The 12,872-nt window shown below is 34.0% G+C and overlaps 1 protein-coding gene across 1 annotated transcript in view; it reads left to right on the plus strand.

Moving 5' to 3' along the window:
• The first annotated feature begins 3,146 nt into the window (after positions 1-3,146).
• The window catches only part of LOC144367617 (uncharacterized), a 59,372-nt gene continuing 49,646 nt past the window's right edge, over positions 3,147-12,872 (plus strand). The window contains 1 exon segment of the mRNA XM_078024695.1: positions 3,147-3,161. Coding sequence (XP_077880821.1) covers positions 3,147-3,161 — 15 coding nt within the window.

Consider the following 12,872-nt stretch of genomic DNA (forward strand, 5'->3'; position numbering starts at 1 on the left):
ATACATACATACATATATATATATATATATATATATATATATATATGGAAATTTAAACTATACTAAAAATCCAATCCACTTCAATCAGAAGAGAAATTATCAAGAATACACATAAAAATAAAAAATGATGTTGAGGATGTGGAGAAAAATGAAAAGTCATACATTTCTGGGGGGACTTAAAATTGTTGAGAGCCCTATAGAAAGCCATATGGAGATTCTTCAAACAATTTGGAATGGAACCCCAATTTGATCCAATTATCCCACTCTTCATCATAAATCCAGTGAACTTAAAATCAGTATACTGCTGATGATGCAGCCACATCAATATTTATAGCAGCTCAGTTTACAAAATCAGAGCTATGGAACCAACCTAGGAGACCTCAATAGATGAATGGATGAAGAAAATGTGGTGTGTAATAGACAATGGAATACTACTTAGCCCTAAAAGAGAATGACCTTGCCAGTAAATGGATGGATCTGGAGACTATTATGCCAAGTGAAATAAGCCAATTACCAAAAGCAAAGTTTGAATATTCTCTCTGATATGCCAATTATAACATCGAAAAAGGAGGGAGGGAAAGAATAGAAGTTTATTGGATTAGAAAAAGGGCAATAAAAGGAATAGCGGGTAGATAGAATTATGAGAGATAGAAAAATGAATTGGACATAACATTTCTATGTTCATATGTGGATACATAACAGTGAATCACCACATCATACACAACCAGAAAAAATGGGATGATAATTAGAATAAGTTATGCTTAATGTGTATATAATATGCCAAAGTACCTGTAATATGTCACATATATCTAAATGAACTTTTAAAAGCTCTTAATAAAATAGGGATAGAAATAAACTAAGTATATAACAGTTGAGTAATTGTCAAAAATTTGTCACTGCCAAGGCAGATGAGTAAATAACTTGCAGGAGATATCCTGTAGTAAATCATCAGTACCAGTGAACATGGTGGAGCACATCTGTAATCCTAGAAGCTCAGGAGACTGAAGCAAGAGGATTGCATATTTGAAACTAGAATAAGCAACGATGCTAGGCTTTAAGCAACAGTGAGACTCAGTCTCAAAATTTAAAATAATATGAATAATAAAAATAATTATAATAATAAAATAAATTAGAAGTTCTGGGGATGTGACTTAGTGGTTAAGTGTTCCAGGGTACAATCTCTAGTACACACACACACACACACACACAAACACACACACACACACACGCATATAGTACATAAACCTTGAGACAAAAAACTAAAAGGATCTAATTAAGAGAAATACTTGAGGAATGAGAATTTATGAATTATTTTATTTTCTTCTTATTTATTTATTTAGTTTTGGTATTGGAGAATTAATTGAGGCATGTTAAATTAGTAAGACATATCTCCAGCACTTTCTCTTTTTTTCTTTCTTTTTCTTTAATTTGAGAGAGGGTCTCACTAAGTTCCTGAGCATCTCACTAATTAGCTTAGGGCCTTGCTAATATGCTGAGGTTTACTTTGATATTTGCTGTCCTCCTGTCTAAGACTCCTCAGTCATTGAAATTACAGGCTTGCACTACCATGTCCAGTTTATGTTTATTTTTGCCTATTATTATTATTATCTTACACAGTAATAAAGGAGAAAGAAGCAAATTTATGTATCTCATTGTAATATTGTTGACAGATTTTCTAGTTTCTCATAGAATACCTGATTGAATGATTGATTGATTAATTGTAGTTTTGTATGGACAGAATGTTTTTCTTTTTCTTGTTTATTTTTATGTGATTCTAAATAATGAACCCAGTGTCTTCTGGTAAAAACCCATATTCACCAATAAGATTCTATAATATATATTTTTTAATATGCCCCTGACCCTCATCTAAAACTGAGCTTAAAAAGAAAATATACAAACTGAAATAAAATTTTTTAAGTATCTAAACTTCATTAGCTAATTGTGAGAATCTCCATAGATTGGAAAAGGCAAATTAAAGAGAGAGAGAGAGAGAGAGAGAGAGAGAGAGAGAATATGAATATAGAAAATCCTAAGTAAAAGAATAAAATTTAAAGATATTCAAAATGAATTAATGCCCAATCTGTCAGTAATGTCAAATGTTGGTGCTTTAAGACAAGTAAAATTGAAAGAGCTCTGGTAAATTTGAAATAGAATAATCATATGCTAATTATATCTCTACTTGTAATATAGTATGTGTATAAATGCATCTTCTTCAGTACATTCTGAGAAATGCATTCCAAAGTGATATTGTTATTTTTTCAAACATCAAACTGACATTTAGATTTTATATTACTACAAGCCTAGGCTATAAGTTGTAGCTATCACTATAAATAGTTTTCATCACTGACCAAAAAAATCATTATGCCACAGATTACCATATGTTATAAACTTAGAGGAATCAGTATACATGTTAAAATGTTATGAATAAATAGACCTGTGGAGCTGAAAAAAGAAAATGTTTAAAAAGACACAAACTAGACAATGATAAATGATAGTTTTCACTGCTGATAAGTAGAAAAATGATATCCTTTCTAAAAGAAACTTCTGAAACAATGGGGTGCTTGTGTTACTAAAAAGCCCCTCTCTCAAAACAACAATAAGACTGGGGTCTAATTTTGCATAGAAATACACCATTAGTTTTTAATGACAAATAAAAAGAATTATTTTTTTCCAAAAGTTACACAAAACAAAGTGTTAATAAATTCATAAATTGGAGATGGGCTGTATCTCGGTGGTGGAGCACTTGCCTCACAAATGTGAGACACTGTGTTCATCCTCAGCACCACATAAAAATCAATGAACAAAACAGAGATATTGTGTCCATCTCCAAATAATTTTTTTTTAATTCACACATTGTGCATTAAAATAACCAATTCATGAAATGGCACCATTAAAAATACAAAGTGACAGGTGAGACAAAATAATGACCTCACATGTGACCAAATACTTAATAAAAAATTTAATGACACCCAGAAATAACAGCAAGCATCTTGAATAACCTCTTTATATAGGTAATATTGAAGTGTTCAATACTCATAAAAGCTCAACACCTTAAGAAATTAGAGAAATAAAAACTAAAATAACATCAACATAAAAATAAATAGTATTGATGATGATGTAAAATAAAAAATTATCATGAACTACCGATGGCGTATAAGTTGGTAACTGTTTTTATAACCTGTGCGGCTATTTAATACACATAATAATTTCCCACCAGTAGCATTGACTTATAGAAATATCTGTCTCTGTATAACATAGGAACATATAAAAATACATTAGTATTGTTCTATAGAGCTAAAATTTGGAAGATGAATAAAAAAAAGTCTATTTAACATAAGATAAATAGTAAAGTGTGAGGAGGAAGTTTACTATGACTCAGACACATTTTTGTCACAGCACATTCAGTATAACTAACAGTACAAAACACCACATCATTATTCTACAAATGTCACATTTGTGTACTACTTTACACTCTACATACATGTTTTAATAAAAAATATGTACATTTTACATAAAAATAAAAACTTCCAGAAGCACATAAAGACTCAATTACACACATGATGTGTTTAGATAAAACTCAGCATTCCAAAGACAATAATTTTTCCTCAATGTAACCTATAATATTTTCATCAAAATTTGGTATGCTTGTCTTTCAATGCCGAAAGAGAGTAAAGCAAAAAATTAAATTAAATTAATTTAAATTAATCTGTGAAGAAAAGTATGTATAAAATACCCCCAAAACTTCTGCTATAGAAAAGCAAATGAATAGTAGTATCATTAAGTGAAACTGATGTATATTTTAAAACTGTAATACAATAATAAAGATCCAGAAGTCATGATACAAACCAAACACAAAGATGATTGAATAAACATGTAAACTTTTGTATTGTGAAGAGCAAGATCTACATCTAGTCCTATGAAAAATAACACTAGATGTAAATAGATAATAAAATACAATTTAAAATTAGTGGTTAGTGCTGGGGGAACAGTTCCCTGAGAGTTTGTGTACAGAACAAGTTAAAGTACTGGGTTTAAATTCATCACAAATAGTAGATTTTAAGGTTAGAACTTGTACAGTTAGATGATGAAATTTGTTTTGACAGCTTTTCACTACTGTGACTAACTAACCCAATAATAAATTGTAGAGGAGAAAAAGGTTATTTGGAGGCTTACAGTTTAAGAGATCTTATTCCGTACAAGGCTGGCTTCATTCATAAGGACTCAAGGTGAGGCAGAACATCAAGGCAGAAGTGTGTGGCAGAAAGAAGTAGCTCACATAGTAATCACAAATCAGTGAAAGACCCTCTGATTTTGGGGTATATGCAAATATAATTCCAAAGCTACATCCTCAATAACTACCTTCTCCAGCCACAACCTGCCACTTCAGTTACCATGAAGTTAAGTCCTTTACAGATAAATTCACTGATTATGTTAAGGCTACAACCGAATCTTTTCTCCTACAAACCTTCTTTCATTGTCTCACTGTTAACTTATGGGGACAATGTCACATCAAAACCACAACAGAAATACTGCAGAATATGAGGCTTCTGACCCTCATATATAAACATATACTCATGGTATGTGTTTCTCTTTGACAAAGTCATAAATGAGTTGAGCAGCTTAGATACCTTAAATAACTGAGAAAATACCTGTCTTCTGAAAGAGTAGAAAAAGCTGGGGTAAACATGGGTATTAGAATTTCTGAGTGAAGTACCACATATTTGGAAGAAATTTTCCCAAAATCAATGTCACCTTGAATAAAGGGGATTCGTATCATGTATACCCTTGTTGTAAAATGTTCTGTGATTTTAATCTTAATTTATCCATTGGTTAGAGAAGAAGTGATATGCAAGTACCAAAAATGACAAAGTGGTAATCCTCTATGGCTAAGCAAGTCTTTCCATGTGTTCCATCACTTGCAATTAGGGCAGAGAAAGTGCATCTCAAAGGTGTTAAGTATCCCTAAACCCATTTTGGCCAAGTTTTGCTACCAAAACATGAGTTTTTCTCTGGCTTCAATTACATGTTTAATAGGGCAAAATTCAGCAAACCACTGATAGAATAATTGACAGCTGAGCTGAGCACTTCCTGAGCCACAACCTACTCTTGCCCACTCCATTAATAATTTCAGGCCTACCTAATGTTTCCAAAATAAGTTTGTCCATGCACTGAGTTTTTAAGGTTATCTTCTCTGCTCAAGGGGATATATCCTAAACTTCCAAGCTCTAGAAGCAAAGGTGACTAAGCATGTAAAAAATCTCCATATATTGGAAACAACTGGATTTTTATTGTTCATAACAATTTCCAAGATTTTAAATTTCCAGGAGTAGTGCAAAAAATGGGTTAGAAATCACAGATCCCTATTTTAACCCAGAATAGATTTAGAGCACACTCTTCATCTGGCTACTTGACAATCTAGAATATAACAAAATTATATTAGAAGTTTAATGCTTTAGTTAGTTAGCTAATTTTCTGCAGCCTATACAGTGCTGTTAGAATGGCTAAGATAAAAATCTAAAATTTAGGGGCTGGGGTTTTGGCTGAGTGGTAGAATGCTCGCCTCAATGTTCAAAGCATTGGATTTCATCCTCAGCATCACATAAACATAAATGAAAAATAAAATAAGTCATTTTGTCTGCCAACAACTAAATAAAGTAAGTAAGTAAGTAAGCAAGTAAGTATAAATAAATAAGTATCAATCAATAAATAAATACTTAGGAGTAAAAAAGAAAAAAAATCTAAATGATAGTAGGTACTCCTGTTCATATTATCATGGATTTTGTACAAATGTTTTTGCAAATATACGTAGAATAAAGATGTTTCTGGAAATGGTGTTAAGATTCTGCAAAAAATTCAAACTAAAAATGCCTAATGATTCAGTATTAGTAATTCTGGATATGTACCTAAAGAAATTGAAGTCATCCTGTTATAGAAGACACTGAACTCCCATTTTCATTGTAGAATTATTCATAAAACCTGGCAAAGAACTGAAGTACCTTCAGGGTAAAGGGTAGGCTGGGAATTTTCAGCAGCTTTAAAGGTTGAAAGTGGAGGGTCATGGGTTCAAAGCAAGTTTCAGAAATTCAGTGAGCCACTAAGTGATTCAGCAAGACTTTAACTCACAAGACTATAAACACCTTCAAAAAATAAAATATTTAAAATGGCTGGTGATTTAGCTAAGTGGTTGAGTAGCCCAAGTTTCAATACACAGTACCAAAAATAAGCAAACAAATAAATATATGACTGGAACATTACTAAGAGGGAACAGAAAGTTGTGAATAGTAGAAGCAGAAGGTTAAGAGAAAGTCTATAAAAAGGGCCCAATAACTTGATGCCATACTTTCGTTTTCAAGAAGCAATTCACCTGCAACATAGCCTAGCTTAACTGAATAAGACATGTCATATTTTTCTACAAAATATTTTATGCAAGATAAATACAATCCCAATATAATGTCTATAAGAGCAACCAGTGTTATACCAAAGGGGAGACTTTTGACTCTGTCACCAGATCTCAGGAAATAAGAATAGTTCCTTTTATCCATAAAATTCACAATAGTTTGTGCTTTAAAATTCAAATAGAAATGGTGAGAATGGGCATAGTTAACCTAAAGTTTCCATGATAGTATTGAGTTTTTTTATGTTATTCTACTCTCTGTCCAAGTTCAAGAAATGAACTGGGGCAGGACTCTTTAGAAAATTTTCTTAGATCCCCAATAAAACTGGAGTGCATATAGCCACATTGTTCTTTTCATCTCTATGAGGAGACACTGTCTCTCTTCAGATTGTCTCATTGTTCCTCTTTCATATCACTTCTAATAATCTCATAGCCTGCTGTTTTGAGTGATAAGTCTAAAAACATTATGTCTTAATTGAAAAAAAATCTGCATTTAAAGGAGTGTGTTCACACTACTTCAGTTTCCCAGAGGGTTTCAGCCTTGTATTACTAAAAGATCCTTTCCACCTGAAGGGCTTCCAAATATTCTCTTGAGAGCCTCTACTGCATACTTCATACTATAATATAGAAGAAAAAGTCTCATGGAATTATAATCCCTAGGCACTCCCAAATACTTTAAACATGGTATGTATTCAAAACTTTTTTCAGGAAGTTATGAAACCCAGAACTATTCAAATATGGAAGGTTGGAATGAGGACAAATCATACAATTAATCTTCAAGGAAAAATCTCAAATCAGAAGTTGTAATAAAATGTCTATTCCTGGGAAGGTGAAGGAAGGAAAGACAGGTTTTTGTTATTATTTTTTCAAATTGTCAGGTTGCACTTGTCTTTATTTTCTCCTACGTAAAATGATCACAAAGGGAAACCAAAATTTTAAACACTTCCATTCAGTTCTTGAAAAAAATTAAACTTAGAAATACTGCATTCATTTTAAATATAACATGGAAAAATAATTGATAAAGGAAGGACAGAATGATAGCAATAAAAATGTGAACAGAATGATAGCACTAAAAATGTAAACATGCCCACACCTGAAATCTCACAATGTCTTGGGAGCCTGAAGAAGGAAGAGCATGAGTTGAACGTCAGCCTCAGCAAGGTCAAGTTTCTAAGCAACTCAGTGAGACTCTGTCTATAAATAAAATACAAAATAGATCTGGAGATTTGGTTCAGGATTTCTGTGTTCCTTGGTTATATCCCAGTTCCCCTTAAAAAAGGGAATATGAACAGAATTCTGGAAATGTAAGAATGTATCCTGGGACTTATAGAGAGCTAGGCTGGAAGACAGGTTTCTGAATTTGAGATACCACTTTCCATACATTTGGGGAGCTCAGAAGGAAGAAAAAATGGGGGCTCCTACAAACCACATGTATTTTTATGATTAAACAGAGTACATAAAGTTAGGGTTTTCTCCATTATCATCCCAGTCTTTATTACACAATCTGAGGACATGCTGGGCTATGGCACACTGATGCCCATACATGGTTTCAGAAAAAGACTAAAAACACCATAAAGTGATGTGACAGGATGCCCAGTGTCTAGCTACTGATCTACACTCCACTAGAATGGTCTGATTGAACTAAGAGCTGAGCTGCCACAGAAAAGCACTGTGGCCATCAGACACTTGAAAAAACAATGAGGAGTCCCCATATACCATTTATAATGTCCAGTATCACCAGCTTTGTGAACCCAAACAATCTCCGACAATCTCAAGATACCAGTGCACACTTACCAGTTTCTGGCTTTCAGAGTGCCCAGACTTCTCCCTATGGTTCTTTAACATCTGAGTAGCACAGAAGCATGGGGCTCCTGAGGATAGAAGAAGGAACCTAGAAATGAATGTGAAGAATGGCAGACTTGCCATACTAACCCAGCACCAGACTTTGGAATCAATCCCATCCCCTATTCACTGGCTGTGTGTAATTGGACATGGTTTCAGGCCCTGTCCCAGGCTGAACATACGTTCTGAGTTCATTGCATCCAACCAAGGGATGAATCAGAATAAAATGACAAGTTATTGGCTGCTGCTTTTTTTTTAAATACTGGCATTGAATCTAATGGGGATGTTGCTATGAATGCTCAAATGCCCATGACCACTTCTTTCTTTCTTTCTTTGAAATGGACTCTCAATAATTTCCTCATGCTAGCCTTGAATTCTCCTTCCATGATCTCTAAAGTACTTGGTATTACTTGAATGCACAGATGCACCACTTCTTATTTTTTCTTTTCTGTAACTGTGAACTGAATGCACAGCCTCAGGCTTCAGTTATTTTTTTTAAAAAAGTATTATGATCAATTGGTATAGCCAATATGGAAAGTTGCCAAATGCCAATGTCTCGGCTTGGCACAGAATCACGAGGCACCACACAGCTTTTCAAACAGCAATTCTTTAATCTCGAACTCACACCGGCCTCCACACAGGTTCAGGGGAAAAATAATCTCCTGCACAATTTTCATCCTAAATACTTCCTCTCCACGAGAACTCAGTGGGAACTCAGGCAGCAGGCACGCCCTACTCCCAGCAGGAATAATCTTCAACCTTCAACTTCCCTAAAACTCCTATAGTCTTAAACCCCGGGCACACCCTAAACCCAAGGACGGGGATACTTCCTCAAACCTGCAGGATACACCCTAATCCTGGATCCACCCTGATCATTGAGCAGGGTCACACAAGCAAGGTCACAGCAAATTTCCAAGGCAAGTCCATTTAACATGGGGTACGCTGGCAAGGATTTCAATGCATCATTCCTACTTGGCAATGGCCCTCAGCAGAAAGTAGTATGGAGATTCCTTGAAAATCTGAGAATGGAATCACAATTTGACACAGCTATCCTTCTCCTAGGACACTACCCAAAAAATTAATACAGCCATATAAATGCTTATAGCAGCACAATTTACGATAGCTAAACTGTTGAGCCAACCTAGATGCCCTTCAGTGGATCAATGGGAAAAAAAATTGTGGCATATATACACAATGGAATTTTACTTAGCATTAAAGAGAATAAATGGATGATATTGGAGAAGAAAATGCTAAGTGAAGTTAGCCAGTCTGTGACAAAAGAAAAAAAAAACAACAACAAAACAGTGCTGAATGTTTTCTCTGATATGAGGAGACTGACTCAGTTGGGTAGGGAGGGGAAGCATGAGAGGATTAGGACAAAAGGATAAGATGGAAAGTCAGGGGCGGAAGATTAGCAATGGTGGTGGAATTCGATGGACATAATTATCCAAAGTACATGGATGAAGACTCGAATTGAGTGACAACATACTTTATATATAAACAGAGATATTAAAAATTCTGCTATATATGTGTAATAAGAATTGTAATGCACAAAAAAGTACATGTATAATGTGTAGATTGGAGTGAACATACTCTGAATACAAAGATATGAAAAATTGTACACTATATGTGTAATAAGAATTTTAATGCATTCCAATATCATGTATTAAGAAAATAAAATGAATAAAACTAAAAAATGTACTATGACCTTGCATTTGCATTTATGACTGTATACAAGGTCAACTCAATTCATGAGTTATAGTTTAGTATATATTTATCATAAATAAAATATGATGATGCTTGGCATGGTCGTGCACACCTTCAATCCCAGCAACTCAGGAGGGTGAGGCAGAAGAATAATGAGTCAAAGCCACCCTCTACAGAAGGTGCTAAGTAAACTCAGTGAGACTCTGTTTCTAAATAAAATTCAAAATAGGGCTAAGGATGTCACTCAGTAGTGGACTGCCCCTGAATTCAATCTCTGGTAACCCCTCCCCATTACATGATAAAAAAATACCTTGAATTTTATTCAAAATTCTGCTCTCTGATTTTAGGGAGAAGTCTTTTGAGTTTTCAATTTGTAATCCATGCATTGAAACAGCAATGTCCATCAAAGTATTTGTTAGGCACAAGTGCTATTGTACTGTTTCTATTATTTATGTTAAAAAAGAACATGTAAAATTAATTGTAATAACTTAAGCCACTTTATCCAGAATATTATCATAGATTGACCATAAGAATTTACTAATGAATATATGTATTTTTGAAAATCATCTTAATATTCACTATTTACCTGAAGTTTCAGGCATATCTCAGTTTACTGCATCCAAATTTCATGTTTGAGAGCTATGAATTCCTTGACCTCAGTGAGGTAAAAGTCCTGGACCACTACTTTTAATGTCCTAGGAGGTGGAATACACTTTCTGGACATATTCTCATCAGAGCCAAAGGAAAGGAGACATGATGGATGCACTTTGAGACAGCTGGCAGATTCAGTCTAGAAATGTACAAATGTGGGCATAGTTTCTCACTTGATGCTGACGATAGATCCATTCTAATTTCAGATATCACACTGTAAACACAAAGAATTTGTATCTCATTAGGTGGAGAGTCAGATCATGAGATTTTTCAGTAGCCCAGACTCTAGAGTATAAACATATTAATGAAAAATTTGTTTTTCCATTGATTCTTAGCCTAATGTCAGAGTTGTGATGTCTTCTTTTCTTTGCTAATGGGTACTGTGAGAATATTAACACAAATAAAAGGCAAAGATGCCTTCACCTATTTCTAAATAATTCAATACCATATAGTGAGAAATTCAACTTGAATCTTAAAATAGAAAAAATGAAATCACTACCTATAAGATATCTGCTGTTTTCCAAATCATTTCTGTAGCACATGTGATTGTATCTTGACATTTTCATACAGTAGGCATATGTGTTTTTAATTACTTTAAACTTACTAGCTTACATTTCAATTGTTCATCATTTAGGCTAAGTACATGTGGGATACTTTTGCTGCATGTGTTTAGCTGATGGTTGATAAGATTACTTAATATTATAGGGTGATCTAGCTGCCAAAAGAATCACCCTGATTCTCCTTCACAGAGTATCTCATGATTAAACTAATGTGGGCTTTTCTCATGGAGGTGATGGCATTCTTAAAGCAACAGCAAAAGCATTCAAAATGGTTCCTGACTGAGTACCTGATAGATGATATTTATAGCACAGCTTAACATTAACCATATAAAATAAGAAGAGCCCTGATCCAAGTTTGAGACACAAATCCTGCATTTTTGCTAGAGTAGAAGAAAAAAGCACATTACCAACTTTTTGTATACAGATGAGGGTTAAGAACTGCTGATAATTTGGCAGTCAGTATCATTCTGCCTTTTGTAGTAGATGAGGCCAATACTGCTGTTCAGTGTCAAAGAACATTTTTAAAACATCACCAGTAGTGTGTGTGGGGACAGGTATTGGTAATTAAACTGAGGGGATTATTATTTCTGATTTATCTTCCTGATTCTTTCTTTATATTTTCATTTTTATTTTGAGACAATTTCCTTCTTAGTTGCTTAAGCTTTTATCAAACTTGCAATCTTACTGACTCAGTCTCATAAATCACTAGAATTGCAGGTATGGGCCATCACACTCGGCAGGCTCACAGTTATTAAGAAACTTAATTCAGAACTAAATAAGCCTGACTCCACAGGTAGAACTATCTTCTCTAGACCACATGATTCAACATTCTTTTTTTATTCTATTTGAAGGTTAATAATAACAATTATTTAAAAAAACAGGATTAGCCACATGTTGTGACTAATGGCTATAATCCTAGAAAATTGGGAGCCTTAAGTAGGAGGATCACAAATTCAAAACTAGTCTCAATTATGTGGAAAGGCCCTAAGCAACTCAGCAAGAAATTGTCTCAAAATAAATAAAAAAAATTTAAAAGCTTTTGAGAAAAAAAGAGAAAGAAAAAAGAGAAAAAGGACTGAGGATATATCTCCATTGGTACAATGCTTGCCTCATGTACACACAGGGCCCTGGGTTTAATACCCAAAACAACACATGCACATACACACACACAAAAAAAAAAATCCGGGGATTTAGCTCAGTATTTAAGCACCCCTGAATTAAATACACAAAAGTTACAAAAAAAGTAAATAAATAAAATAAAGGCAGAATTTGTGTTCATTTGGTACTGTTTTATTCCCCCCCCCATAGGAATAATATGTTTAAACAAAGACTTATGAAACTTCTAGCATGAACTTGAAGTATACTTGGGAAAGGCTGAGAACTGAATTGAAGAAATCAAGAAACAACAATATGTTTTTAATTTCTTATCAAAGGAAATATTTGAAATCAGTCATATTTTATTACAGGCATGTTAATAAAGTAACATGCTATGGATACTGCAACCAGAAGACTGTATCTGTATTACAATAGTCTTGTAAATTGAAGCTGGGTGCAGTGGCACATCCTTGCAATCCCAGTGGCTCTGGAGGCTGAGGCAACAGAATCATGAATTCAAGGCCAGTCTCAGTAAGAGTGAGGTGGTAAGAAACTATTTAAGAGCCTGTCTCTAAATAAAATACAAAATTGGTCTTTAGATGTGACTCAGTGTGCAAGTGCCC

This window comes from Ictidomys tridecemlineatus, chromosome 10 (assembly GCF_052094955.1).
Source record: "Ictidomys tridecemlineatus isolate mIctTri1 chromosome 10, mIctTri1.hap1, whole genome shotgun sequence".
Classification (NCBI taxonomy): Eukaryota; Metazoa; Chordata; class Mammalia; order Rodentia; family Sciuridae; genus Ictidomys; species Ictidomys tridecemlineatus.